The sequence below is a fragment of the Petaurus breviceps genome, unplaced genomic scaffold, assembly GCF_028583685.1.
Source record: "Petaurus breviceps papuanus isolate PSGF00001 unplaced genomic scaffold, PetGlider_PUasm1.0 90903, whole genome shotgun sequence".
Taxonomy (NCBI): Eukaryota; Metazoa; Chordata; class Mammalia; order Diprotodontia; family Petauridae; genus Petaurus; species Petaurus breviceps.
In genome coordinates this window covers 4633672-4659040 of record NW_027187376.1, presented here as the reverse complement: position 1 = coordinate 4659040, position 25369 = coordinate 4633672, and the positions used below count along the sequence as shown (strand labels likewise).

The following is a 25369-nucleotide window of genomic DNA, read 5'->3' as shown; positions in this document are numbered from 1 at the left end:
GGAAGAAAGCAGAAACAAAAGAATCACATACACGATATGACCACCATTAAAAAGACAGCTGAACTCTAAATAACTATAATGAACCATGTCAGCTCCCATCAACTGATAATAAAACACATCTTCCTCTTTTCAACAGAGATGTGGGAAGGACCACAGACATGAATGGCAGTGTACCTGGTCAGACAAGGTCATTGTGTCACTTGATTTTACTTAAATATTTTTTCTCTGTTTCAAGGTAAGGAGGAAAAAGAGAAGTTAAATTGTTATAAAAACAAAATATTTAAAAAATTTTTACATTTTTATGTTTATATCTATCTACACATACATATATAATACACACACATATATGCAAACATATGTGTATATATATGAATATGAGAAAAAGGCCCAATAAATTTTTCTTCTGTATTTCTAAGAAATTGTGAAACTTTAGAATCATCTTCTTAGCCATTATTCCTGACATATTATTTATGTCCCAAACATATTATTTTTTAAATTTTTATTCCAAAATGATGCCCATCACATCACACTTACCTTAATAGAAGCAATATGGAGAAGAGTCTCTCCTCTATGGTTCCTCTTCATGGTCATGGGGCTAGTGGGAGACAGTTTCACAGCAGAAGGGCTAGACACCATCCACGGTCGACAAGGGCTATTCATTATGGATGATGATGGAGTACCAGAAGATTTCAAGGGGGAAAAGCTAATAGAGTCATTTAATCCATCACTGATTCTTGCCGTTAATAATGGGTCATTGGAAGTCGGAGATGAGGCATTATCTTCAGATGGTGGTAACGACTCTATGGGGACATCTTGACTGACCGATGTCATTCTAGTTCTCCGCTGGCTTCTTCTTCTGGGTCTCTTAGAAACAGGCACCACAAAGAAGTCAGGGGGCTGCCTCTCCCTCGTCCTACCATTATTCACTGGCAGGGATGTGTCTGATGTAAAACTATTCTCACTAAGAGATTCCCCATGAGATGATGTTACCTCGCTATCTCTGTCGATTTCTACAGAATCTACCTGCATGGCAAGTGATGGGCAGGTGTCCCTCGCCTTTTCAGCAGGACCAGCCTCTGGGACAGAGGCAAAACTCAGTAAATCTATACCACCATTTAGTTCTGGGGTACTGAGAATAGAGGGCTGGTTACAGAATGAGACTGACTTTTCTTTGAGTTTCTCGCTGGTATTCTGATCAAACTCATGGACTTCTTCTTGCTTTCCTTCCTCCATATCCCATTCTTGATTAATTTCAGCTAAACTTCTCTTTTTCTGCTTTTTCCTGGTTTTTCTAGTTACTTTTTTAGGCTTCTGGGGAGAGTCTCGCTCAAGAGATGAGGAGCTAAATTCAAAGGCCTGATAAGCCTTTTCATCCTCGATCGGCTGAGGCTGGGTCTGCACTGAAGTTTTATTTAGGATATATCTGACCTTCCTGCTACGAGGGCTAAACCACATTTTGATGAATTTCTTGTCTTCATCTTCATTTCGTGAGGTTTTTGTCTCAGGTGTACTTTCTTCCAGGCCTTAGAAGAAGACAAAAAAGAAAATAAGTAAATAAAAGGGGAAAAGATCGGCTACAAAGGGCAGATCATAATGATGATGTACATTCCTGGTTCTGCCAATGGACATGGCTCCAACATAATCCACCTTGCCATTCTTTTAATAGGAAGGTTACCTCCCCAGCAGTATGGTTTGATTTAATACATATTAAATACTTTGACACTAGAGAGAATCAATCAACAAGCATGTATTAAGAACTTACTATGTTCCAGATTCTATAACAATCACAAGTTGAACTACAAATTAGATGAAATAGGCAAAGCTAGAGGCAATTATGATGAGGAAAAGTAATAAATGGATCTGTGACTGTAGACGTTTCTTTTTTGGTGGGTAGTCCTGTTCCCCCCCAAAACAATAATACAACAGGTAGTCAAATTGAGTAGCCACATTGGGAAGTATTATTATCATTTTCATGGAAACATTTCAGGAAGACAATATATGGCTGAATTCAATCTAATTACCACTACTTACTTACATATATTTTCCCCTAGCAGTACACTTCCCAATATGCAGATTTGGAGATTTACATCTTTTCCAATATTTTGCCTACAAAATTCTTCCCATACACTCTATTTTACTTTTTCCTAAATAGCAACTATAGCCAACAGTGACTCTTCTCTGTTATTATATAATATTGACAGATTAGACTAGAAGCAAATTAATGGATTAACTTGTTACCAGCCCTAGGCCAGGGTGCCAGAAAGGAGAGTTAATCCCAACCTAACTTAAATTACACTCAGCAGTCTCTCACTAACCCTCCTTCCATCTCCAACTGCCTCTCCTAGCTACTCTCCAAACCTGTAGGAAAAGGTGAATAAGTGGGTTGTACTGGTTGCCTGGTCTTTTTTTTTTGAACATCAAAACTAAAACTTGAAAGGAAAGACAGTTCTCAATATAAGCATCACCTTCCAAACATTTTGTGAATCTTCCTTGCCTCTCTCCTTCAAACCATATTTAAAAACAACCAACAAAAACACACAGAGAAATAGAAAAAAAAAAAACCAAAATATAAAGGGATGGAAAATTCTTCTAGGGCAGAAGAAAACAAACTAAAACTTGAAAGGAAAGACAGTTCTCAATATAAGTATCACCTTCCAAACATTTTGTGAATCTTCCTTGCCTCTCTCCTTCAAGCCATATTTAAAAACAACCAACAAAAACACACAGAGAAATAGAAAGAAAAAAACAAAATATAAAGGGATGGAAAATTCTTCTAGGGCAGAAGAAAACAAACTAAAACTTGAAAGGAAAGAGTTCTCAATGTAAGTATCACCTTCCAAACATTTTGTGAATCTTCCTTGCCTCTCTCCTTCAAGCCATATTTAAAAACAGCTAACAAAAACACACAGAGAAATAGAAAGAAAATAACAAAATATAAAGGGATGGAAAATTCTTCTAGGGCAGAAGAAAACCTTAAGAATCTGACTCAACCCACTACCACAGGCAAAGTTCCTGCTGAGACGGCATTTGGATGAAGGGAAGAGGGAGGACTGATAAGATGTTATTCAAGAAGTAAAAGAAAGTATAAGAAAGGTCAAAATAACGGGGAAAAGAGAAAGAAGTATAAATTAAAGGTCATTATCAACCACAACGATAAATCATTTTTCTGCCAAGGCCTGTTACACTTAATTCAATTCTCTCCCTGGTACCAATCGGTCTTTTCTGATGCCAAATGAAGATGAGTAGATGTTCTAAGTTCCTCTCTCCATCTCTAGCATACTGGGAACAGGACCAAAGATTGAAAGCTGGACAGAATCTCAGAGACCATCTAATCAAATTTCCTCACTTTACAGAGAGGGGAAACGAGACCTAGACAAGTTAATTCACTCAAGCACCAAGGTCAGATTAGAAGCCGGGTCCAATGAAATCCAAGTCAGGAGGACTCTTTCCCCCTTCCCACATACCACAATGCTTCTAATGATAAGGTGATGGGGCACAAGCTAGGTTTTTTTTTTTTGTTGTTGTTGTTTTTTTTACAAAGAGCACTACCTATATATATGTAAAAGGACGGACCTCGGTTCAAATCCTGCATGTGTTTACTACCAGTATGATTTCAGGCAAGCTATTTAAGAGGAATAAGACACAGCCGGGTGGCACAACAGATAAGGTGTTGGATCTGGAGTCACGAATACCTGAGTTCAAATCCAACCTCAGATACTCACTAAGTGTGCGACCCTTGGCAAGTCACTTAACCTATTTGCCTCAGTTTTCTCATCTGTAAGATGGGGTTATTACAGTACTTATTAAATAAAAGTAATTATAAATTTTACATAGTTATATATTTATATTATATCAGCAATTAGCTCAAATTATTATATATTACATATTATTAAATATACTGTTTATTATTTGCTATCATTACTTGTAGCAGCAAGCACCCCAAGCCTCCCCAGGGTGGCTGCCAACACAGGTTCTTAGATCTGCTTTGTTAAAGGAAAGCAACTCAAAATGGGTTAACAAGCTTACTTTAATCAGTCAAATATGTATCCTTTACCTAGTTCAGGGGGAAAAGGTCAGCACCCCGAACTTCAGAGTATACAGACAGAATTATCAAGACAGAGAAACAGATCAAGTAGACAGGTTTCCAAACTGTCCAACCATTACATCCATACCAAATCAACATCTGGGTTTTTCAAAGCCGGGGGGCTTTCAACAACAGCTTCCCAGAGTCTCATCTGATCAAATCACAGAACACTTCTCAAAGTGAGCCCCAAATCAACATCTAGGTTTTTCAAAGCCGGGGTCTCTCAACAACAGCTTCCCAGAGTCTCATCTGATCAAATCACAGAAAACTTTTCAAAGTGAGCCACAAAACAAAGCCTCAAATCAGGGTTTATATAGCCTTCTCCTGGCTCAGAGAATGTAACAACCTTCTGGAACCATTGGCCAATCAAAAAGTATCTACTCAAAAACAAGCCTCCCACCCCAGGCTCCAGGTGCACTTTTAGCCTAGGGGCAGGGAAGATCTTTAAATTTGCATTTCCATTACATTACTATATAATACTTTGATATAATGTATGTTACATAACAGTATATAACATATAATTTATATTATATATAACAGATATAATGTATATTATATAACAGTAATTATATATTAATATATGACAATATATGTAACAATATTTATTCCCAGGATTGTGTTGAGGGTATAAAATGAGAATCTTTATTTATAAAGCATTTTGCAAACCTTAAAACACTATAAAAATGTTAGCTATCATCATCATCATCATTATTGAGGGGGTTAGACAAGACTCCCATCTCTAAAATTCTATGACCTTTTCTTCTTAGAAGGTGCTTTTTCCAAATATTTTTATACATACCAAAATGAACATTAAATAAAATTTCTCATACCACCACACTCAAGCAGACTTCAAAGTTTTAAAAAAAATTACTGGGGCGGCTAAGTGGCACAGTGAGTAGAGCACTGGCCCTGGAGTCAGGAGGATCTGAGTTCAAATCCGGCTTCAGACACTTAGCACAAAACTAGCCGTGTGACCTTGGGCAAGTCACTTAACCCCAATTGCCCTACCTTTCCCCCTCCAAAAAGAAAAAAAAAATTAATGTCTCATCCCCGTTACTTCTAGAAACCAGTAGCAGAGTTTAAGAAAAATAAACGTAGATGATGGAACTTCGTTCCATTTTATTCAATGTAAAATTCTCAAGTGTGTTTATTCTTGAGTTTCTCTCTGGTCCCTTCCCTCAGCTATAACACAAAGTTAATTTAATTCTTTTCTGGGATTGAGACCTCTTTACAATATGTTCTTGCCTTTCAAATGCTGGCAAGGGAATTAGGAGCAGAGATGTTATTTCTAATTTCCCTCTGGATATTTCATATTTACACAATGTATTTCATGGCATTTTTTTTTTACCTGTTTAAAAAATATTAATGCATCTGGGTTGGCAGGCTGGAAACTCCAATCTAATCTAAAGTCTAAAATTAACTAGTTTCTCTTTTCCCTGCTTCAGCTAATATTTCTTTCATTTCACCTTGGTTTAAAACTAGAATAACTTCTAAAAGTTTTCAAGTAGTTCATAGAAGAAAAAGATCACAGATAGGGAACAAGAGAAATTAATTGATTTGCCCAAGGTAGCAAGAGTCAGAGCTGGGATTTGAACTCATGGTCTCTGACTCCCAATCCAGAATTCTCTCCACTACACTACTCTGCCACTGTAATGGTCACAATATCCTTTAAATATTAAAATGAAATAAGCCAAAAATTAAGCACTTATCATATAAACAGAAACATATATCTCATGTTCGTTTTTCTAGTGGTATATATCTATGTGTAATCAAGGAAACCTGAGTTCAAATCCTGCCTCAAATACTTATTAGCTGTGTGACCTGTAGCAAATCACTTACCCTTTCTTGGCCTCAGTTTTTTCATCTGTAAAACCAAGATAATAATTCCATCTCCCTCATAGGGCTGTCATGAGACTCAAATGAGATAAATATATAGTGCTTTGCAAACCTTAAAGGGCTCTATAAATGGTATATTATATTATATTGTATTATATCATATTATATTATAGTGCATGGTATCATATTATATTATATTACATTATAGCATGTCATTATATTATATTGTATTTTTTGTATCATATTGTATATCATATTATACTGTAGAAAAGAAAATCAAATGAAAACTAAAATTCTTCCACTGACAAATAATTTTAGAAAAAATTCAGCTGAATAAATGGGAACCTTGAAGGCCAGTAACTAGAGGATTTGTTGAATCCAGTGTATGGTGCCCAAGACACTCCTCAACTCAAAATCCTTCAAAGGCTCCCTTGTCTGCCCGGCTTCCAAGGTCCTCAACAATGAGACACCAGTCTACCTTTCTATCTTGCTAGCTCATACACTTTTTTCTACACATCCCGAGGCCTGGACAGACAAGACTATTCTACACACCATGCTTTCCCACTTAAAATACCTTTCCTAACCCTGTGCCCTGAGCGTGCCCCCACTTCATTAATCAAAACCTCTGAATATGCCTCTATCTGGCCAAGGTCTCCTATCTCTTCTCCAACTGTCCCTCTATGACTCACTCCTCTCATACTTCATTTTCACCTTCATGGAGACATCAGACTCCACCTCAATACTCTCTCAGAATACATGGTCCTTCTCTGACTCTACTTTCCTCCCTTCTCTATTTCCACCCTATAGTTAACTAATTCAACTCTCTAATCCCCCGCCTCCCTTGCCCTACTGCCCCCCACATCTCCTACCAAACCCTAGCTCCAGACCACACACACCATGTGCCTCTTCCACTGCTGTTCACCACCTACTCAGATGATTAATCAAAACGTGAACACTGTGAAAGGAAAAAACTGTGGTTTTTTTGTTGGTTTTGGGTTTTTTGTATTTCTTTGCATCCTTAGGGCTTGCCACAATGCTGACTGACTGTTGACTGACTGAATGGAGCTAGAGGAAGTCATACAACTATACTGTCCAGTTGTCTCTTTATTTCTTCCTAATTGATTACATATCTTGCTCACTTGGAAACTATTCCAAACCTTCTCTTTTTTTCCTCAGGCCTCCCATAGCCCACCCCCTCAAGCAGTTAAGGACCTTGCCTCCTACTTTCATGAGAAAATTGAGCTCCCTCTTATCTTCTTTTCATCTGAAAATCCCTTGGCCTCATCTCACACTCTTTCCTCCTTTCCCCAAATCTCTGATAATGAGGTAGCCCTTATACTGGTCAGCACCAACCTCTTTACATGCATCTCCTTACCTTTATCCTATCTTCTCCCAATACACTGCAACCTCAATCATCTCCCCACCCTTTCTGGAATCTTCACCCTCTTCTTCTCTACTGGTTCCTTCTCTGCTTCCTGGAAGCAAACACGTACAGGTGACCCTAATCTTTAAACAAGAGTCACTTGACTTTAGCAAGCCCTCAAGTTCTCACTTACCCTTTGTAATTTGGATTTTTATCATTTATTTTTACAATTTCTTATTATATATGTATAATATATATATACACACACATATATATATATATGTATTCATGTGTGTGTGCGCGTGTCAATCCTTTATAATTTGGATTCAGACTTTATCACTCAATGCAAACTCACCTCTCCAAAGCTACCAATGATGTATTAATTGCAAATGTCTTTTCTCAGACCTCATCTTTCTAGACTTTTCAATTATACCTGAGGACTCTACCTTCTACACATGCATATCGACAGGACTCTCTCCTGGTTCTCCTCCCACCTGTTAGACCATACATTCTCAGTCTCCTCTGTTGGCTCCTGAGTCTCATCACACACACCTGTAATGTAATGCCAAGGAAAGGCAACTTCCCAAGGTTCAAAATACCAGCATAGGTGCTCTCCATTTTATTCAGTGACCAAGCAAGAACAGAGAAGGTCAAAATATGACATCATTCAAAATACAGCATTTACTAAGTGTGATTAAATAATCTCCAAGGACTACCCCACCCCAGGACCTTCCAATCATTCAATCATTTAGAAGTCCCTGTTCTAAATACTACTCCACCCCTAGGCTGTACCTTCATTTGGTCCACCACAAAGCCCCTCTTCTCAAATGGAGATTAGTTTCCAAACATAAGTAAAGTACATTCATTTGTTCAACCATAGAACACAAAAAGGTCAAAAGTTCCCCACCCCTGGATCACAACTGAATTTACCCCAGAGTTATATCAAGTTTAAGCACAGCACTTAATACCCAAATGGAGGTCTTTTCTTCATCTTGACAAGAGGCAAGTTCTCAGCAATCAGTTCCTGGGGAGACAAGGCTTAGTAAGGCCACAAGATACATTGCCAGTCTCTTCATGAATTCATCCTCTGTCTGTAGAACAGTCCTAGAACTCCTGAAAACATTAGCAAAACCCTCTCCCAGGATTTCTGTAAACATACAACAAGAAAATCCTTCTTCAGGGCTTCTGAACCAACAGAAAGGTTCCCAGACCCCTGCAACAACAGCACTGTCCTTCACCAGTGGACAGTATTCACTCTCTGTCTGCAGGACAGTCTCAGGGCTTCTTAGCCAACAGCCAGGTTCCAGGACTTCTTCAACAAAAGGACTGTCTTTCACCAGTGGACAAATCTGGCAAAACAACATCAAAACAGACAAAGTACCAGCAAAGCAGCCATGTCTCCTCAGTCCTTGGCAGCTCAAGGGGCAGGTCTCAAAAGTCCAGGGCAACTCAAAGTGGCCCCCAGCAATCCTTCTCAGTCTCTCTCTCTGCCTCCACGTGGGTGCTGCTTCCAAAAAGTTCTTCTGCCTCTCTCTTGTCTCTCCAAATCTACGTCACCAGCTCCTCCCAGTTCAGGACTTTCTTTTCACATCAACAAGTCCATCCCACAGGTGGGATTAACAAGCTCTGGGTTTTAACACAATCAGTTTGATAACCAAGCCAATACAGGGGAATCTTTAATTGCCATTACTATCACAACACCCCAACTTATGAGTGTCCCAGGGGGTCTCTTCTCTCAGTACTGTTTCTTGGTTACCTCATCTGCTATCATGGATTTAATTATCATCTACTAAGATGCCTCATAAATCTATATATTCAGCCTAGTATCTCCCCAGAGCTTAAGTTCCTAATTACCATCTGCCTATTAGACATCCCTTAAGCATCTCAAACTAAACACGTCCAAAAGAGGGCTCATTCTTTTCTCTCCAAAACCACCACTCTTCCACCAATCCCTTCCTCCTGCTAAGGAACTAATATTCTTCCATCTCCACATTATCTCTGACTCTTCTTCTCCCTCATCCCACACAACCAATCAGTTGTCAAATCTTGTCACATCTTCCTCCAGAAGACCACTTACACCTAGGCCCTTCTCTCTACTCAGACCCACCATCTCTGTTCAGGCCCTCACCTTCCAACTTATCTCAATGGCTTCCTATCTGGTGTCCCTGCCTCTCAAGTCTCTCTACTCCGATCCATCCTTTACGCATCCAATCCATTCTCCACACAGCCACCAGTGATTTTCCTTAAGCGTAGATCTGACCATATCACTTTCCTAATCAGTAAACTCTAGCCTTTAGGATAAATTATAAACTCCTCTGGCTAAGTTTTTAAAACCCTTCAAAAACTCGTCCAAACCTATATTTCTAGACTCAGTATATTTATTATTTCCTCCCCAATCCTATTCTTCATTGATCCCTTCCCAACTCTCCCACCACCAATTAAGTAATAAAACTTTGTTGAAGCAGATAGTGGATGAGTCAAGAAGACTTGAGTTTAAATCCTGCCTCAAATACTCATCAGCTATGGGAACCTGGACAATTCTATAAACCTCTGTGCCTCAGTTTCCTCATCTGTAAAAAGAAGTTAACAACAGCACTTACTTCACAGGGTTGTTGTTAGATCAAATAAGACACTATATGTAAAAGTGCTTTGCAAAACTTACAGCACCATATAAATGGTAGATAAGCTTTTAGCAAAGTGTTACAGAAAAGAATATTATAAATTTAACTCACATTTACTTATATATGGCTTCAGGTTTAACTCTCTCTTTAAAAAAGAGAAAAGAAAAATGGACTGGAGAGACAGTTCTTAGGGAAAGGGATACATTTTTAATGGGGGAATTAAGGTAGGCTGATTCTATAGCCAGGATAAGAGAAAAGTGATGGCCAAGTTAAGTGCTACACCAGAATACATAAAATGTTAAAAGACCCAAAGGAAGGCCTCATTGGATAGTCATCCCCAAAATCTCTCCATAGAGGATCATGGACAAGAATGGCCCAAGATGAGAAGGTTTGGATGGGTCAGAATTTGTATGAATAAAGAAAATAATCATTTCAATGAGACGACAAACTATGAAAATATGGATGTGGCAGGTCGAACCATGGGGAAATGAACACCGGATTTCAACTCAGATCACCCAAGTTTAAATCCTGATTCTGTGATTTACTATCTTTATGGTTCTGAGTTAAGTTACTTCTCTCTGGACTTCAGTTTCCTCATCTGAAAAATGAGGAGATTAGCCTATATGGCTTCTAAGTTCCCTTCCAGGTATAAATCCTATCACATATACATGTATGCATACACACATGTATATATGTGTTTGTATACATGTATTGCATACATATGTTTACATTTATTTATATACATACATACCTAAACATACACATATATGTATGTATACATATAAAGATATCGATATACATCTATACCAATCAAGAAGGCTTTTCATGGAAGTCCTATGCAGATAGCTGCACAATCCATAAAAGCTGGCTTTTTCCAATAGAAATGTAAGACAAGTTTTGATGCAGTCTTTTTTTTACTTTCTCTAGGCTTTTAACCTTGACTCGGTCTCTCAATCAGTTCATACTCAGAAAGGGCTTCTTCCCTTCCTATTATTTTCCAAACCACTTCTCACTGACACTTCTCACTAAGCTCCTCCCTCATCAGCACTTTTGACCCTAAGGATAACTCTAATATGATGGGACTAAGAGTGAGCAGTGGCAGGATATCTAAGTTCAACTTCTGCCTCTCTGGCTGGGCCACTGTCAGATCACGGCCTTCAATTCCTCATTTCTACAAAATCAGGATAGAAGAGAAAAGGCACAGAGATTAAGCTGGCCAGAACAACGAAACAGTTCCTACTGGTCCAAATATTCTTTGATTTACTCAAATCTAAATGTAGTTGATTTAAATATTCCTGTATATGTAATAAGAAAGGAAAAAACAAAAAAATCCAGCAACTTTTTTATTTCTATTTATTTATATATTTATATGTTTATTTTCATTTCTATCCTGTCTGACTCTTCATGACTCCATTTGGGATTTTCTTGGCAAAGATACTAGAGTGGTTTGCCATTTCCTCCTCTAGCTCATTTTACAGATGAGGAAAATGAGGCCAGCAGGGTGAAGTGACTTGCCTAAGGTCACACAGCTAGTAAGTATCTAAGATTAGATTTGCACTCACAAAGATGAGTCTTCCTGACTCCAGACCTGGCACGCTATCCACTGGACCACCTAGCTGCCTATTTAAAATATACAAACAGAACAAAAGAGTATATTTAATAATAGTTAGTATGGTACAGTGGCTAGCATTTGACACTAGCTGTGAGATCATAGCCCAGTCACTTGATTTCCCAGTGCCCCAATCTGTATCAGTAGTAAAAGTTTCCATTCCAAGAATCCCTCACATTGACAAAATCGTAAGTCTCATTTCCAAACAGCTATCTGTAAACCTTTAAAAGTTTACAGACTGTTTTCGTTACAACACAGGGGCTATACACCTCTAATTTAAAAGGAACCCAGCTGTGTGACCTTGGGCAAGTCATTTAACCCCAACTGCCCTCCAAAAAAAGCAAAAAACAAAAAAATAAAAGGAACCCAGGATCAGGGATCTAGAGGTAGAAGGCACTTCAGAGGCTGTTAAGTCCAAGGCCTTCATCTTACAGGTGATGAAAGAGAAAAGGCAACTGACTTATCCAAGGTCACACAGAGTTACTGCTTTTTCCATGGTGCCATAATGTCTTGTGAACACCATGTTATTTCCATATGGTGTATCACCATAGTATATGGTAGAATAAAAAAATCTAAAGTACTAGGACAAGTACTGAGACAATTTGGCAAGTCTCATCTTTTCAAACTGTCAATAATTTCATAGGGATAGGGTCTTAATCTGTTATTTTAGTATAAGGAACTTCCAGGGGAGGCAACTTCCTCCACCAATATAGGCTGGCACCTCTTCTGTATCTGTAGAGTCTTGGACGTGCCTGACACCTCTAAGGGGGTCATGTGACACGTCTCAGGGGCACAGAACCAGGTCTTCCCAACTCTTTGGTTCATTTCTCTATCCTATACAAGATTCCTTCATTTTCATAAGAGCTCATCAACAGCAGCCGTCTGATTTTACGGACTGGGGTCTTTCATCAAAATTGCTTATTTTTTAAAAAGGCAGTGTGTTTACAAGATGAAAATAGATCAAATCTGACTACACTGCCTTTCTAGCCACAATTGATCTCTGCTCTAAGAGCAATGGCAGCATTCATTTTCTAAATGAAGTTATGGAAGGTCCATTGCCTTTCAAACAGCAAAAAGAATTTCCAACTCATAAAAACTCCTCTAAGCTTATCAAAATCTTGGACAACAATAACAAGCTTAGGCCCTTGAAGAACCCTAGTATGCATACCATTAAATCCGGTTTGCTGTTGTCTTTATGTCAGTTATGTGTAACCCTCCGTGATCCCTTTGGGGTTTTCATGACAAAGATACAGGAATGATTCGCCATTTCCTCCTCCAGTTCCTTTTACAGATGAGGAAACTGAGGTAAATAGGGTTAAGTAACTTGCCCAGGGTCACATAGCTAGTAAGTGTCTGAGGCCAGATTTGACCTCAGATTCTCCTGACTCCAGGCCTGGTGCCCTATCCACTGTACCACCTAGCTGCTCCCAAATATTCTTTTAAGTCCATTTTAATTTATTTTGGGACTCAAGACCTGAGACTATACTTCACCCTAGCAAAAATCCTCCAAAAATACACTCACATTATTTCTCAATAAATAAGCATTTATTAAGTTTGTACTGTGTGGCAGATGTGGGCATACAAAAACAAAACAGCCTCTGACTTAAGACAGCTTACAACCTCAGGGAGGCAAGATTTATAGATCTGAGTATATATACAAAAAAATAAAGAAAGAAAGACAAGGTTGGTTAAGGGAGGGAGGGCACTAGCAGATGGCAGAATCCGGAAAGGCTTCCTGTGAGTGGAGCTTTGAAGGAAAAGGGAATGTAAGTGGAAGAGGAAAGGAATGCATGTGCTCCTGGCATGGGGGAGAAAAAACTGAAGGTGGAATATATGTCATGTGTGAGAGATCAGAAATACAGCTTTTCTAGCCTACAGAGAACAGACAGGGGAGGCAGAAAGATAATACCGTTCACAAACACAGTATCACTGAACCTTACAACTTGAAGAGGACTCAGCAGGTAATGTGGTACAGAAAAAAAACCCCAAAACCCTGGGTTCAATCCCATCTCTGGTACCTGCAACCTGTGGGACTCTGGGGGAGTAGAATAAGGACCAGGCATTGTCAACTGCTACAAGTTTATTTGATCCTTCAAGGAGGTATTCTTAAATTCCGTTCCTTTTAGTGTTAATGAACATACCTGGGCCTAAGTTCAGTCAATTAAAATTGAGGAGGATGGACTGGGTGGTCTTTGAGGTCCTTTCTAACTTTATATCTACAATCCTACTGTCTAGAACAAGAGGCAACAATTAACCAGTTCAAATCTGCCCACTGCCTGATTTTTAGGACCATGGAGTTAAGGATGATTTTTACACTTCTAAAGGTAATGAAATTTCACTTAAAAAATATAAAAATCATTCTGGGAAGCAGGTTGTACATTTCCCAGTCAATGGTCTAGAACAATACTCCCTGTTCTATGGATAAACAGACAGAGAGGCCCAGGTACATTGAGTGATTTGCTCAAGGTCACTGAGTTAGTTAGCAGATGAGATTAGACTCAAGGTCTCCTCCATTCTTCCATAAACATGTCCTTGGATAAATGCAAATGTTAAAGCCTTAAGTTGCAGCAGTCTTCCTAATATCATAATTGTTTCTAAGGCACAGTTAGGTGGTGCAATGGCTAGAGCACCAAGCCTGGAATCAGGAACACTCCTCTTCCTGAGTTCAAATCTGGTCTCAAATACTTACTACCTGTGTGACCCTAGACAAGCCACTTCACTCTGCTTGCCTCAGTTTCCCTATCTGTAAAATGAGCTGGAGAAGGAAACAGCAAACCACTCCAGCATCTCTGCCAAGAAAACCCCAAATGGGGGTCATGAAGAGTTGGACGCGACTGAAGATGACTGAACAACTTGTTTCTAATAAAATTCCCAATGAAACAGAGCCTCTGGTCATATTTATATATGATACATGTGCTACATATTTAAATGTCATATATGATATATAGGTGATGTACAGAATAAATGTGGTATGATATAAATAATATATACAATAAACATGCTTTATAGACAAAATCTCCATACATGTGTGAAAATGGACAGTTTATCAGAAGAGGCTTCTTTAAAAATCCTCTTATCACTGGGGTAAAAAAGTGTTCTTGAAATGAGACATAAAACCTCTGGCTATATATACATATATATATAAAATCTCCCCTCCCCACATGCATACCATGTTTCGATGTCTAGGTTTTGTCTTCAAATTTCACTTTTGTATTCCATATTGTTCTATGAAAAGCAGCATGGCATAATGGATAAGGCCTGGCCTTGGACTCAGGAATCTATAAATCACCATGCATTTTATTAAGTACCTACTATGTGCCCGGCACTATGCCAAGTGCCGAGGATACAAAAATGCACAACAAATAGTCTTTGCTCCCAAGATGTCTGCATTCCTTTGGGGGGAGGAGGAGCAATGTTTACAAGTTTAACCTTATACAGAGTACTTTGGGGGGAGGGCAGGGCAATTGGAGTTAAGTGACTTGCCCAAGGTCACACGGCTATCAAGTGTTGCATCTGAGGCCGGATTTGAACTCAGGTCCTCCTGACTCCAGGGCCAGTGCTCTATTTACTACGCCACCTAGCCACCCCTTGAGCCAAGTCTTAAAGACTATAATGCATTCTACCAAGAAGTTGTAAGTTCAAGTCTGTCTGTCTCTCTCATACCGTGTTTCCCCGATAATAAGACACTGTCTTATTAATTTTTTTGGACAGAAAAACACCAGAGGGTTTATTTTCAGGGGAGGGCTTATTTTAATGAACATTGACAGCAATTTTAATAAACAGGTAAATGTGAACAAAAAAATGTACCTTTATTCAATAATGAATTCAATAAAGAACAGGATGACGCGCTCACTGCTGCAGCTCTGATTGGATGCAGCTCAGAGCGCAGCGTGTGTTTCACCCCCGGGGGGGGGACGGTACATACAGAGGGTACCGTAATGAGCGTGTAGCACAGGGGATCACCTTCACTACAGTAGCAATCTCAATAGGGCTTATTTTCGGGGGAGGGCTTATTTTAGAGGAATCTTACACAGTAAGGGGAGGGCTTATTTTCGGGATAGGTCTTATTATCAGGGAAACACAGTATGTTTATACTTGGAGGGGTGCTGGGATGGAGTGGGATGGGGGGGTTAGATTCAGATATTTCATTGGTGATTTCATTAGTATCACAGTCTGCCAGTGTGGAAACTCTCTTTACCCATGCAGAATTTGCCCTAGTTTATGGTCTTAGGCAGTCGCCTGAAACATGGCAAGATTTCTCCAAGGTCACAAAGCTTGAGAATCTCACTGTCAGGACTTGAACCCAGGTTTCCTTCACAGAATTCCTTACTTCAAGTTTCAACTAAAATCTAACTTCTATGTCAGGGGTTCTTAATTTGGGGTCCATAAATTTATTTATTGTTACTACTCTATTGATAATTCTTTCAATGTAACTGATTTCCTTCATAACCTTATGCATTTTATTTCACACATTCTCCCGAGAAGGGAGCCATGGGCTCATTATGGATTCCAGGACCGACCTCCCACTCACCATGTCATGCAATATCTCATATGACAATCTAAGGTACAGATACAAAGTTATCAAGACGAAAAAACCTGAAATCCAAAGTATAAGGTGGGAATGGAAAAGGCAAGACTGGGAATCACATAGAGAGGGGTTCTGTGTCTAGATTCAGCAAGGCCTTTTCACCAGTGATAAGGAGACTTTAAAAGAAATCTCTTCTGATAAAATCTCCACTTTAGAGAGAAGGTCAAAACACAGAATGGTCCAAAAAGATGTTTTTTAAAAGGGGAGGGAGGGTGATTTAGAATTATAAGGATTTAATTTAACCCATAACAATCATGTACATAAATGTGTGCATACACACACACAAAGTAGAAAAAGTTTTTTTTATATATACACACAAAAGGAATAGAAAAACTTTATACACACACACACACACAAAAAGGCACAGAAAAGGTTATGTATGTATATACAGAGAAGGCATAGAAAAGTTTTATATGTACATATATATACACATACATACACAAAAGGCATAAAAAAGGTTATGTGTATATATACATGCATTCATGCATGCATGCATGCAGACATAAAAACACAAAAGGCCCGGAAAACTTCATAATTCTCCCCCAAGTCCCAAAAGAAGTGTTTAAAACAGGCTTAATTAAAACCTTCCTGCAGAAAAGAGCCCCTAAAGGCCTCAATCTACAAGGACAATAGGCTCCTTCCACTCAGCAATCAACTGCTCTTAAATAAAAGAACAGTAAGCAGCAGTAAAAGTTTAAATTTCCAGTGCTTAACAGTGCCTGGAACATAGTAGGAGCTTACAAAATATTTACTGATTGCCCCATTTTATGACTACTGTCTAATTCAACTCACCAGGTAATAAGCAGGATTTTTCTATGGATTAATAACTGACATGCACAGGGTTAAGATTCGTTAAGCAAATTCCCTTACATTATGGAAGCAGAGTGGTACTGGAAAGGCACTAGATTGGCAGTCAAAGAACCTGAGTTCAAATCCCAGTTCTCCCACTGCTGCCCTGTCTGACCTTGGACAATGAAGTCATTTCACCTCAACTGGTCTATTTCCTCATTTGTAAAACGAATGACTGAAGAGAAGCCTGCAAGGTCTCTGCTAGCTCTAAATCTCCTCCTAGGCACCCAAGACATAACTAACCCAGACCCACACAGGATGCTGTCTCCCTAAATGTGTATCCTAACACCTAGAGAGAACACCTTGGCAAATCTAACTGTTAGGCCTGGATCAGTTGTCCACTGGACAGAAACAGCAAAAACTTTTTTTTTTTCCAAGTCTACTCTACTGGCACACAACCAAAACTATTCATAGCTGTACCGGTGTTTATAAGCAAATATTCATGCAATAATGTGATATATTCATATATATGATAATTCATCAGATGGGTCTCCATTCATACAAGCGTTCTCCCCTTTCATAAAACCAAAACAAAGTTTCTTAATGCTGATGTGAAAAACAAAACTGCCCTCCTTGAATCTACTCATTTCAGGGTAGATCATAAAATACTGAGATGGAGATATATGGACAGCTAGGGAGCTACTTTTCCAAATTTTTCCCGTAATGCAATAACAAACTAGAGAGAAAGAGAGGCAATTAGAAAATGTGGCTTAGCTATCATTAATCTGCATCAAAGGGGTATAACGATGCACATTGTGTGCCTTTCCAATTACTCTCCATTATGAGTTTCACAACAGAAGTTGAGAAATCTCTTTGACAAACTAGTTCTTTATTAAAAATCAAAGAGAAGCGCTTTGCTACCATCTGCGCAACATTAACAGCTTCACTGAAGAATGATTATTTTCTAAGTCGAGAAAAATTCAGCCCTATGAAAACACACACATGCACACAAACACCACTATTCAAACACTCACCTTCAGCAATTACGGGAAAATGTCACAACACACATGAAACATTCTTTAAAGGAAGACCGGCCCCTCTCCCTATGCCAGAAAATGCAGGGGGAAAAAGGGGACATTGCAATCTTATGAAAGCATAATCAAACTTAATCTTTCTTACGGCCCCCCAGCATCGACATATGCTTAAAAGGAACTGACCAACACCTGTGAGGTCTGATTTAAAACAAGGAGAAGGACCAAGTGAAAATTTTTCATTAAAAAAAAAAAAGCCTTCAAATTTAATGCCATTAGCGGAAGAAGCCAGCTTATGTTATAAAGAATAAGGTAAAATTATCCATAAATGGCTGTCAGGAAAATTTATGACAGACAATCTCTTCTCTTTAAAGTACACTGAACCGAGGAAAATCTGCTTGAGTATTTAGAAGCTCATTCTGGAAAGCAATACTATAAATCAGGCTCCTTTATCTCTACTCTGCCATATACTATGTCCATGATTTGACAAGTTCTTCCTAATTACCCACCTTAATTACAGTAATTATATATTTTATAGTAAATGCAAGTAATAAGGTTCATTTGGAAGATAAATTGTAAAATACAGGTTTTTTGTTGTGGTTCTTTTTTGTAAGATGAGGAAAATGTGGGAGAAGTTTGACCATTCCATTGGATTCATTCTGCTAGTCCCATCTATATTGGGAAGTAGAGGGGCTATGCGTGTACACATATGTGTGGATATATGTCTACACATACATAATCTATGTGTACACACCTGCATAAATATATACATAGATGGTAGAGTGTGTGTGTGTGTGTGTGTGTGTGTGTGTGTTATCTGTCTCCATTGGTATCCGGGTGTACCACCTACCTCTCTGTCAAAACATAGTATAGTAATAGGATGTGGTTACCAGAAGCAACCTTAAAGACAGAAGTCAATCAATCAGTAACCATGCATTAAACACCTACAGTAAGTCAAGAAGCATTTGTTAAATTCCCACTATGAGAATAAGGTGTTTTACGTGTGTATATATGTCTACATATGTAATACTGAAGTTAAATATATTAAATATGTAATATACTTCAATGTATCATGATATACCACTAGTATGTATAATAACTATGCTATTATTGTATATAATATCCAATGGTATGATGTATGTACACATACATATACACACACACATTTTGGGGGGACATGGCCAATGTGGGAATTTGTTTTACTTTACTATACACATTTGTAATATGAGCTTTGTTTTTTTCTTTTTTTCTCATTTCGGTGGGACAGGAAGAAGGCAGACTTTTGCTTACTGAAAAATACATAAAATTTAATTTAAAAATCCAATTCTAATGACTCTAGGAGGCATCCAAACGATGAAACATTAATTCATCTCATAAGGGATCTCACCAAGAAGTGAAGACAATGATCAATACTCTGATACTGGCCATCTGAAAGAATAGGAAAATACTGAATGACTCTTCAAAATGAACTCTCCCCTTTGTCTTAGATGGGAGGGCTTCCAACCAGCTGAAGAAGGCACATACAACAAGGTTTCTGGCACCACCAGGGATCCATCAATATCTGCTTTTCCGAAGTCTTAAAAGCAAACTTCCTCAGGCTCCCCCTCATCTGTGGTGAACCTGCGGCTCACAGCGGGGTACCTACAAAAGCTTGCTGACTGATATGGCTGTCACGCCATTAAGGGTCATTTTGCTTCACTGTAGATCCGACTTTTCAGTTAACAGATGCCACACAGTTTGCTGTGCTGAAATAGGTTAAATAGGAAGGACTTGAGAAACAACAATGATAAAAAAATACTGTGGAGTCTATAAAGCAAAGGACCAGAACTTCAAACCACAATTGGGCCATTAATCAATATAAGCTAAGGGAATGGAACAACCGGTCACACACCACTCTTTCCAGCAAGAAGTATCACTGGTAATGTCTTTGCATCAAATTTCTGGTCCTAGGAGGCATGGGAAGCCTGCTGAACCCAGGTACTGGGATAACATTGATAACTTGGGGCAAGCAAGCACTACAAAGGTTTCCCAACACTACATCCACAGACACTTGCATCTCAGGCAAATAAAGGGATGGGCTCAAAGCCAGCCTACCTAATTACACAGGAAGAGCCAAATCTGGAACGCCGTTCCTGGTTAATATAGTAACCCACTTCTTATTTTAAAGTATCACCACCTTGGACTTTTGTAGTGTTTTCCATCATAAAACCATAAAGCTTTGGGGCTAGTCCCAAAACACAATGCACTGTTCTACATGCAGCCTCTCTGCACCCAGGGAAACATGCGTTTGTTTAAGGACAACATAATCTAGTATTTTGGAAAGAGAAATGTATTACCTAGAGATAAATCTCATCATTACAATGTTCACATTCAGGGTCTGCGGGGTTTTCTGATGTGCTACTGATTAATTTCCTCTTCTTCCTCTGTTTTTTTTAAATAAAATAGTCTTACTGAAAGAATTAGGATCTCTGATCAACACAACTCACCAGTCATGATTCCAGAAGAATCATGATGAAAGAACTTCTGAGAGAGCCAATGAATTCAAAAGTTAAGATTATGGAGTGTGTGTATGTGTTTTATGTCTTTAAGACTTAGATATGTAAGTGTATTTCACATGCTACATGTGCCTTCTTCGCCTGATACTAAGACCTCCCATTTAAGACTGAGGGGATAGTTTATTTTTTAAAAAAATCATTATTTTCCTATTCATTTAGCTGGCCAGTACCAGGGATAGCAATTCATTATCTGCACTGACTTGGAGAGATACATTATGAAATACATGTGTACATGTGTTTATAACCTAAATCTTTCACAGCTGTTTGACAATGACTATTTTATTAGAAAATGTTAAAAAGAGGAAAAATAATCAACAAAACCAAAAATCACATATAATATAAAATTTTGTGTGCACATGAACCCACATACTCTACAGACTTCACATATGTATTATGCATATATGTATGTATATGTGTGCTTATATGCACATGTGTGCATTGTATGTGTGTGCATGTTTGTATGTATGAATGTATACACAGAGGACAACACAGCTAATGTGAAATTTTGTTCTGCTTAACTATAAATGTTTGTAATAAGGATTTTGTTTCTCATTCTGAGTAGGAGGGAAAGAAGGCAGACTTTTCCTTAATGAAAAAATTAAATTTTTTTTAAAGCAATTGGGGTTAAGAAACTTGCTCAAGGTTACATGGCCAGTTATTTCTGGGTGTGGTGCTAAGTATCTGAGCCCAAGATTCGATCCCAGGTCATCCCGACTCTTGGGCCAGTGCTCTTACTCACTGCGCCACCTGGCCACCCTGAAAAAAAATTAAATTTAAATAAAAAATAAGAATAAAATGAAGTTCAGGAGAAAACAGATAAAAGGCTTTTAAAAGTAACATGTTGTACATATTCTATACTTCTTAAAAATAAATAAAATAAAATAAATAAATAAATAAAAATAAATAAATTAAAAATAAATAAAAGCATTTTATTGATGTGTTGTTTTTTTTTAAATGATCAGTTTTCCCCAGCATCCTTCCCCTTTGCCCTCCTTGAGAGCCATCCTTTATAATAAATACACTCTTTTAAACCAATCAAGCTATATGTAAAAGACTTGTGGTTTCTTATATAATCTTTCTGATCTTCTTCTGAAACTGTTTGGTATTTTTGGTGTTTGTTAACTTCAGAATAAAAATAACAATATTCTTTGTTTATGGGATGGTTTTCTGGTATGGGGAGGAAAGAAGACACAAGGAGAAGTTAAGACAATGTGAAACAAAAGGTTTCAATAAAAATTCATCTTAAAAATACTAGGCCATCACCGTAGCTAGCTAGCCATATAACTAAAGGGGAAATCTCCTTTCAGACAATGACATAGCTAACCAGGCTACGAGAGGGGAATATAAATCCAAATCGGTCCTATCCAAACTGGAAAAACTGAAAAAAGTGACAAACTATGTTGTCTGTCAGAAAACCAACCTTACTGAGTTAAATCATCACTAGAGGTTCGTTCAGCAGTGATACATTTTTCAGCCCTAGCAACACAGTTTAAACTGAAGACAGTTTACTAAAAATAAGGCATTAGAGGAATTCTGATCCACATCAGTAAAGGTGATGAAGTCATAGGTTCTTGAAACACAAACAGAAAGTCAACAAGAGTTGACATTTAAAGTTTCCAAAGCACTTTATAATTATTATTCATTTGTGCCAATGGGATAACCTTGAGAGGAAGTTACTAAGGATATTATTCCCTAATTTAAAGATAACTGAACTGAGGATTAGAGAAATTAGACTCAGAGGATCTGGGGTTCAAATTCTATTTCTGTTACTTACTCACGGAAACTCCAGGGGGCTTGGTTAACCCTAGTAATGTGTTGGCTGCAGAGTCTACACTCTGAAAAGCATCTCAAGAATATATAGAAGTATAGCCAGGTGGGGCAGCCAGGTAGCTCAGCGAGTAAGAGCACCGGCTCCAGTGTCGGGATGACCTGGGGATCGAATCCGGGCTCAGATACTTAGCACCACACCCAGAAATAACTGGCTGTGTAACCTTGAGCAAGTTACTTAACCCCAACTGCTTAAAAAAAAAAGTATAGCTAGGTCCAGTGATTTTACAAGTTGACTTCTAAGGTTTCTTCTAGCTTGAGATATGTGATTTATCATTTTACTATATTGAAAATGGTGACAATAGGTGGTCCGTGAAAGAGTCAGGGTTGGAAATCAAGTCTTTGGATACCACCTTTTCCATTGCCATCAAGTTATTTTGGCCAATAAACCTCCTATTTTGCATTGGACAAAAACACCCAATTAGGAATTTAAGACCGAAAGAGTAGCCTTGAGCAGCTTTCCCATTCCATATCAATCACCATGGCAGATATCAATTTAGAAGAAGCTCTCCACAGAGAAAAGGAAGGATATACTCTGGTCAATGAAAAAGACAAGGATTCCAAAATTCAATTACTGGGAAACTCCAATCACCTTACCGTCTTTTCATCCCTAATTAGTTCTCTGGAGAAAGCATGTGAGGAGTGTATTTGGGTAATAAACTGAATCTAAAAACACCTTGGGCCATCCAACCACAATTTCATTACGGAATGGAAGAAAAGAACAATGAATATTGGATTCTACTTCTCTTCAAAACAAACCAACTTATCTAGAATACTGTCAATTGTTTTTGTCCAAACCTGCTAAAAAAAGTATGTTTTAATGAAGTAAAGAATGTCACAGAAAAAACCCCACCATCCTATAGTTTTGTTTCAGGAGTCTAACTGTAGAATTCTAATGTCTCTTGAAGTATTTATAAGTCAAATTTCTTTTATTTTTTTTGTGTGTGTGTGGAGGGGTGATAGAGGGGCGGGGGGAGGGGGAAGTGGAAGAAGTAGAGACAAAAGGAACTCATTCAGCTGCCTTAGTGTGAATCTTCAGGTAAGCCAAACAAAGTGGCCAAGTAAATATAACAAGCCTTTTTTACCAAGTGACCCCAAGGAACCCTTCTCACCTGTACCCGGGGTGTTGTGTAACAGATTCCGAAGCTTGCTGCAAAGTTGGATCATGCTGTCTAACTGTCTGTTTATCTTCAAATCTTGTATCCAGGCAGGTGAGTGACACACTGGACATTCCGTACCAATGCAGTCGGCCACACATGTACTTAAGAGAATAAAATCATTTTCAAATTAGCCCAACATTATAAGTACAAAGGAAAAGATGAATGAAGTTTTATCAGCTGCTAGGACTTTTTTTTTTTTTTGCAATTATTTACAACTAACTTCCCAGAGTTGTCCACAATGATCTAAAACAGTGGTCTTCAAAGTGGGGGTCCCTGCCACAGCATAATCCCAAGAAGTGTGCAATTAACCAGAGTGAGATTGGAAATATGGGTCACATTCCATTCTCCCCCATAATAACTAATTATTAGGCTTATCTCCAATATAACCATACCCACTATCATGTATTTCCCCCACTCCTACCCCATCCCTTTATATAAAAGATCAATAGGCAATATTTTTTTTTTACACAAGGTAAAGCTATATATATTTCTTACCAAGTTTTGTTATTATTTTACTCCTTCAATGAGGGAGAAAGAAAAGGGAGACAAAATAAATACTTTCTAACTGAAAAATAAAATATCTTTTAAAATAGCTCAAGATTAGAGGCCCACAGAAGATGAGCTGGGGCAGCACTGAGGCCCAGATACCACGGTGGGGATAGGCACAGACACCAAGGCGCACAGAGATCGGACACCCCGGACAAGGCCTAATCAACATGGCGGCAAGTTGATCCAAAAACGACAAGGGCCTATCACCACAGGGCTGGGACTGGACAGAGGAGGATAAGAGTCAAATGCAGGTTCCCTGACAGGGGCAGCATCTCCTCCTGGGACTACCAATCCACAGCCCAGAAATTTAAAAAGCCCCTATCTGGACCTCCAGGGACCAGGATAGCAGAGTGAACACCTGCTGCTCCAATCCCCTCCTCTGACCCTGAAAACATAGTAATTATTGCCCCAGGGCAAAACCTTAAACAGTAAATGCTTAGGAACCCTAAAGGAAGGGCGTGGCTAGGACCAGACTCAAAAGGGGTAGAAAGCAGACTGCAAAGACAAAGACTCTGGAATCCTACTATCCTGAGAGGGAGGAAACAAATTCAGAGGGAAACAGTGTTGACTCCACACCCACAGCTGAAGCCTCAACAGGGAACTGGTCTCAAGCACAGAAGCATTCTTAGATGAGCTCAAAAGGAACTTTGAAAACCAAATGAGAGAGATAGAAGATAAAATGAATAATTCTTTTAAAATCAAAATTTCAAAACCAGAAAAACATTACAATGAAGAAAACAGCTCCTTAAAAAGAAAAATGTGTGATATGGAAAAGGAGCTCCAAAAACTCACCGAGGAATATAATTCGCTAAAAACAAAATCAACCAAATTGAAGCGAATAACTCTATGAGGAACCAAGAATTAATTAAACAAAACATCAAAAATGAAAAATTTGAAAAAGAGGTAAAATATCTCAATGGAAAAATAATTGACCTGGAAAACAGATCCAGGAGAGATAATCTGAGAATCATAGGCTTACCAGAAAATCATGATGAAAAGATGAGCCTGGACAACATCCTCCAAGAGCTCATCAAGAATAACTGCCCTGAGATACTAGAACCAGGGGGTAAAATAGAAATCGAGAGAATCCACCGAACACCTGCTGAAAGAGATCCCAAACTGAAAAGTCCTCGAAATGTTGTGGCCAAACTCCAGAACTACCAGATAAAAGAGAAAATACTTCAAGCTGCCAGAAAGAAACAATTCAAATATCGAGGGTCCACAGTGAGGATTGCACAGGATTTGGCAGCCTCTACACTGAAAGATCGGAGGCAGTGGAATACAATTTTCTGGAAGGCAAAAGAGCTCAGGTTACAACCAAGGATCACCTACCCAGTGAGACTGAGCATATTCTTCC

General features: G+C 38.5%; 1 protein-coding gene across 3 annotated transcripts in view; it reads right to left on the bottom strand.

Annotated features, from left to right (window-relative positions):
- Nucleotides 1-25369, bottom strand: part of BARD1 (BRCA1 associated RING domain 1) — a 142815-nt gene that overhangs the window by 89946 nt on the left and 27500 nt on the right. For 2 of the 3 annotated variants that reach the window (XM_069075205.1, XM_069075206.1), the window contains exons 3-4: nucleotides 23416-23564; nucleotides 535-1523 (exon numbers count right to left, since the gene is read on the bottom strand). In XM_069075205.1, coding sequence (XP_068931306.1) covers nucleotides 535-1523; nucleotides 23416-23564 — 1138 coding nt within the window. The remainder of the gene's footprint in view (nucleotides 1-534; nucleotides 1524-23415; nucleotides 23565-25369) is intronic. The other variant, XM_069075207.1, reaches the window with a different exon arrangement.